The sequence below is a fragment of the Spermophilus citellus genome (assembly GCF_964194105.1).
Source record: "Spermophilus citellus genome assembly, chromosome: 5".
In the NCBI taxonomy this organism is placed as follows: domain Eukaryota; kingdom Metazoa; phylum Chordata; class Mammalia; order Rodentia; family Sciuridae; genus Spermophilus; species Spermophilus citellus.
The window spans coordinates 172615763-172621762 of record NC_138186.1 but is presented as its reverse complement, the minus strand read 5'-3'; the positions used below and the strand labels follow the sequence as shown (position 1 = coordinate 172621762).

General features: G+C 59.1%; 1 protein-coding gene across 1 annotated transcript; it reads left to right on the top strand.

Annotated features, from left to right (window-relative positions):
- Nucleotides 1-705: 705 nt before the first annotated feature.
- On the top strand, nucleotides 706-1660 carry GPR31 (G protein-coupled receptor 31; the record flags this gene model as incomplete). Its single annotated transcript, XM_081295072.1, is given in 3 exon segments — nucleotides 706-1063; nucleotides 1066-1407; nucleotides 1410-1660. Coding segments are annotated over 3 exon segments (951 nt in total).
- Between the last annotated feature and the right edge of the window lie 4340 nt (nucleotides 1661-6000).

The following is a 6000-nucleotide window of genomic DNA, read 5'->3' as shown; positions in this document are numbered from 1 at the left end:
AGGGGAGCCACAGTGGACACAGAGGGTTCCCCGAGTCATGAACCTGACAGTCCAGGGGGTTTGGGGGTCTTGGCAGGCCCCAGCCCAGGCTGGTCCAGAAAAACTCCTCGGCAGGAGGAATAAAGCAGACTTTGCTTTGACAAAACAGGAGGACACGTGAGAACAGTGAGCCAGGAGTGGCCAGGACAACACTAGGTCTCTCACAGCAAGGTGGGAACCAGAGTGGACCCCGTGTTGAGAAGCAGCCCTATGCAGAACGTCACCACGAGGAAAAGCAGGAGCGCGCTTCTCCATGACACACACTCAGAGAGGGGAGCTTGCTTGGTCCTCGTTGGAGCATGTTTAGGCTCGGGGTCTTCATGACAGTGAGTGTCCCAGTTCCTTCTTCAGGGTCTGGGCACACAGCTCTGTTCTCAGGACATGGTAGCCTTGGCTTTGGTGTCCAGTGATACAAAGTGAAATACCATTTCCCACTTTCAGGGTGAAACAAAACAGCACAGCGGCTGGGCTGCCCCGCCCTGCAGAGCCTCCCTCCCGGCCCCTCCCGGGGTCCCACGCTGGCTCTGCCGGCTTCTCACTGGGGAAATGCGGAACTCGCCTGCTCTGTGGCAGGAAAAGCCTTTCTTTTCTCTTAGGGAGAGCGTGGAGCCAGCTCTCGGGGGCTTTGCTCCTGTGGCTGTCCCCCGGCACAGGGGGCCTGGGGCCATGGTGCGCCCCAGCTGCTTGGCCCCCAGCACCTCCGTGGAGACAGTGGTGGGTGTGCTGCTGGCCCTGGAGTGTGGGCTGGGCCTGCCGGGCAATGCTGTTGCCCTGTGGACCTTCTTCCGCCTCCAGGTGTGGAAGCCTTACACCATGTACCTGCTCAGCCTGGTGCTGGCAGACCTGCTGCTGACCGTCTGCCTGCCCTTCCACGCAGCCTTCTACCTGAGACACAGGGCCTGGGGCCTCAGCCTCACGTCCTGCCAGGCCCTGCTCTGCCTGCTGCTCCTCAGCCGTGGAGTGGGGGTGGCCTGCCACCGGTACCTGCGTGTGCTCCACCCACGGCTCAAGGTCAACTTCTGTACCCAAGGATGGCCTGGGGCATCTCGGGCCTCGTGTGGCTTCTGCTGGCTGCTCTCACCCACCAAAGCCTTCTGGTCTCCAAGGCTCCCCAGAACTCCATCAAGTGGCCCAGCTTCTACCCCAGCACCACAGGGCAAGAGGTGCTCTTCTTCCTCCAAATCCTCCTTCCCTTTGGCCTCATCTCATTCGGTAACGCCAGCATCATCAGGCCCCTCCAGAGAAGGATCTGCGCGTCCCACAAGCAGCCCAGGCTTCGCAGGGCCAAGGTGCTGGTCGCTGCTGTGCTGCTGCTCCTTGGGCTGTGTTTTCTGCCCAGCGTCCTGACCAGAGTCCTCATGCATATCCTCTAGGGTCACAAAGCTGCAGTGTCCTGCGGTCACGGTGCACATGGCCGAGGTGCACCCACCTGCACAGTGTGCTGAACCCAGCCGTCTACTCCAACCCGGCCTTCACCCACTCCTACCAGAAGGTGTTCAGCAGCCTCAGAGGAAGGAGGCAGGCCGCAGAGCCTCCCAGCTCCGACCTCAAGGACTCCTATCCTGACAGCAGCCGCCCCCGCCCCTGGTTATGTGCCAACCGCGGGCACCTGGGAGTTTAGAGTCCTAAGGAAGGGGACTCTCGGCTGCCGAGCACAGACTGGGTGGAAGCCTGGCACAGCTGCTGCAAGTGTTCAGATGTGCTGCCTTCACTGGGTGCTGACCTGCTCTTTTACAATATCGTGGAAAAATAAAAACGAACTGGCCAGAGCCTCCTTGGTAGTTAAGATGCGGAAGAAGTTGCCCAGCTGAGAAGTCAAGCAGCTCCCGCACCCTGCGTTGGAAGAGATGGAATTTGCTGGATCTTAGAGCAGGAGGGAGCCTGAAAGCTGGCATTCTCCAACTCCACTTCGGTGCCTTTGTGTGCAAGGGATGCTGCCTTCTCAGTGATTGCGTGGACGTGTGACAACAGATGTCAGAATGCTTAGGTGAGGTTGGGCATCTAAGTTGTCTGTTTAGCATGTAGTGTTTTGGGGCTTGTAAAATTTTACTTCTTCATAGGTGATACATTATGCCAAAGACAGGGCAGTGGGTTCCTCAGTGTATTCTAAGAAGCACTTTCCTTCAAAGTTTCTCAGAATTGCCTCTAGAACATTTTCAGTCTGAAGGTACAGATGCTTTTGGATCTATTTGGGGACCTCTGCTCTGAAGGGCACAGCACTTTACCATATCCTGGGAGAAACACTCAATGCACGAGTCGAGTTGCATTTGAAATGATCCTTTCCAGCCTGATACTGAGCTAAGCTTGGAGAAGGACACAGGACACAGGGCTATGCTGGGGCTGGACAGACCACTGGGGGGATGGTGTGGTGCCCAGCCCTGCCCCGGGGGCCTTGTGAGGCTGGATCTTTTCATCTCGCCCCTGGTAGACCCTACCCCAAAACCTGTGGCTCGAGTTCCTTTCCTTCTTACCCCTCTCTCACTCGCTGTTCATACCCAGAGGCCTGGGTAGGGCAAAGAAGGAATCACAGCCTGCCCCGAGTGGCAGAAGTCCACCGAAGCTCTGCCGTCAGCCCAGCTGGGCTGCAGCTGCTTCGTCCACTGATTTCTCCACCCAGGTCGTCCTTGCTGGGCCACATTTGAGGTCAAAACTGATGGTGTCAGCAATAGAGAATGGCAAAGCCACCTGCACCAGGCCGTTTGCCCACCAGCTGGGCCCAGGGGCACCTGCCCGCAGGGGGTGGCCATGGTCCGTCAGCAGTGCTTCGCGGCCTTCTCAGGTTTACTGTCCTCCTGAGGCAGCAGCGTGGAGGGAGCTGTGACCAGATGAGGATGACGTGCCCCTGCCGTCTCCGCTGCTAAGCAGCGCCTCCATCTGAACACATGGGCAGTTTTAAACGCCACTTTGAGAAACCCAAGGTCCAACACAGACACTCTCCCTGCTGTGACGAATCCCTCGCAAGTCCCTCCACAGGTGACTGTCAGAGGTGCTTCCCACCCCCCTCTGCTGGTGGACATTCCATCTGGGGGCCACAGGTGGAATGAAACCAGGCCACTCCTGCGGAAGGCTCTGTGGGCTGGCACCCATGCTGGGGAGTGCGGGGAGCCCCACGCGCCCTCCCCAGGCCGCACCCTCCAGACTCCAGGAGCCGAGGCTGCCCACGATGCCCACCCCCCCTTGGCATTTTCAGCCTGGCAAACCGGGTTGTATGGGAGAAGTCTCGGCTGGGCATTCCTGTCCCGGGGGCCTGTTTCCTGGGCAGAGCCATGGCTGAGCCTCTTCTCTGCTCCTGGTTGTTCCTGATACCCCCACAGCCTCAGGGACCCAGGGGCTTGAGAAACCCTGAAGCCTCAGCCAACCCCGAACATTCTGCCTCAGTTGGCCCAGCGGGGAGGGCCTGGGTCCCCTCACTGGGCCTCTTTATGTGCAGCAGGGCTGACATCTCTGGGTTAGTGGCTGAGGTGGGCCCTGGGGCCCAGTGCCGACCCATCGGAGCAGTGGCACTGGTCCATCTTCCCTGACCACTTCTCCGCTCGGACGGCAACCCTCAGGCCGTGGCTGTTGCCCGGAGGTCTCCACATGGTACCACACAAGCAGGGTGCTCGGTGGCCCGGGGGTCCAGGAGGTCAGTTGCGCCCAAGGTCTCTCCCTGCCTAGTAAACTCTTCTGGGATGGTTCCGAATGATTCTGTCTGTCTGGCCTCATTTCTCACATCTGTGAAGTGGGATTTTTGTTTAGCATCTTGTGAACATCTCTAGGACATTTCCTCAGCCCCCAGCCCCGTCCTGTGGAGGAGCCCGGCAGGTCTGCACCCAGAGGGCCAAGGAGGCCCTGGTTCTACAAATGAGAACCTCCAAATAAGGAAATGACTCAAAGGGAAAGTGCAGATGGTCAGTCAGGGATGACGGGCCTCAGGACCGTGGCTGGTTTGGGTTTCTTCCCGTGTGACTGGCTCCCCTGGTAAGGAGACGGCACCCGCCTCCCCCGTGAGCCTCGCAGGCCTCAGCCCTGTCTGCACCCTGGCAGCCGGGAGCCCGGAGCTCACTGTGAGCCCCATGTCTCTCTTCCCCACTGAGAGCACGCTCTCACTTTCCAGGTTCTGCTCATCTTCCCTTTCTTTCCAAACCCACCGGGCAGCCGTTCCTCCTCAGCCATGTCCACAGGCCCCACAGGCCCAGGACTTCTGCCAGAACGTCAGGGCCCACCTGTGAGGACCCAGCAGTCTCCTGGGTCCCAGGGGACCTGCCCCTGTGTGGAGCCTCAGGACCACACCCGGCACCCGCACACCCCCAGAGCAGCGACTCGGCCTGTCGCGCTCTGTCCCACCTGTGCCCTGTCTGCACCCAGAGGGCCCCACCAGCCCTTGAAGCTCCCAGTGAAGGAGCTTTGAATCCAGCGTTTCACTCAGAGATCAGTGCACAGTATTCACTTGATAGACCAAGGGGCGAAGGGACTGAGTGGACGCTCACCCATTCCAAGGGAGCGACCTTATTATTTAGTAGCCTGGTTTCTAAAATAACTTTGATTTATTTCGAGGCCAGGATAATGAGTGGACTCCAAATCTCCCTTTGGCTTATTTGTGGACTGTGAGGAAAGTAACGTGATGCTCAGAGTCCTCCAGAGCATGTGCCCAGCACTCATGGGCTCCTACACAATAGTCGCCTTCAAAATGCCTCTCGGACCAGGTCACACACCTGCAACCCCAGCTCCTGGGGAGGCTGAGGTAGGAGGACAGCAGTCTCAAGGCCAGCCTGGGCAGCTCAGAGACGCCCTGTCTCAGAATCAAAACCAAAAAGGGCTGGGGATGAGCCTGGGTTCAATCCCAGGTACCACAAAAACACACAAAAGGCCTCTTCTACGGGTGGGCTCAGGACAGGGCATGGCCAGCCGCACTGGGTGGCCTCCCTGTGCCCACAACTCATTCTTCTTGTGAAACTGAAAGTCTGTCCCCCTTTGACGCTGACTCACCCCACACCTGGCACCCCCACACTTTCCATTTCTGTGGCCGTGACCCCTCAGTTCAGAGGGTGGAGACGCACTGCAGGGTCCATCTGTGACCAGACTCTGTCACCAGCATCATGTCTTCACGCTCCATCGGCCACAGCAGGTGGGACATTTCCACCCCTTGAAACCAAGTCTCTCTGATGCCCCACCAGAGCCGTATCGTCCACTCACTTGTCCCTCGAGGGTCGCAGCCTGCTCGTGCCTCTGGCTCTGTGGAGGAGGCTGCTCCAAACGGTGGGCAGCGTCTCCGTGGAGCAGGCCTGGAGCTCCTTCAGGCACTTGGGAGGTGGACACGCTGGGCCACGTGGCAGGCCGGGGGGGCTGCCTGCTCCCCTCCGGGTGGGAGCGGGGGCTCCAGCTCCTGTCTTACCTCCTGGTTGGGGCGGTGATTCACAGCAGCATCCTGATGGCTGTGAAGTACAGAGACCCTTCCTTGGACACCAGATGTGCTTTGTGTCTTCAGGGACAGAGTCTGTATTTTCTCACATTCTAGTCTCCTACTGTCCTGCTAGTCCCTTTGGGCTGATGACAGCCTTCAGACACTGGGGACAGAGCGCTCGCTCCTCCAGGCCGGGGTGACAGGCTCCATGTCTGGCAGAGTTGGGAGGCTGCTCTCTGTCCCCGAGGTGGGCTGGTGGCAGGGTCTGCTCCTGGCAGAAGGGGCCGGGAGTCTCCTGGCGCCTCCTTCAGAAGGGCCCAGCTCCCGTGCCTGGAGCCCTGGAGACACAGCTCCCAGGGGCCCAGGTCTTCCTCCTGTCACACAGCAGCTGGGGGACAGCAGCCTTCCACACTGCTCCTTCTCTCTCCTGGCCCTGCTCCTCAGCCTGTTTTTACAAACTTATATCTTGATTTTCCGTATGTCCAGCTGGGAGCTGGTATCAGACACTCGGAGAAATCAGCCATGTTCTGCCCTACAGCCTTTGCCCATTTTCATGGTGCGAATCCTCCCCATCACGG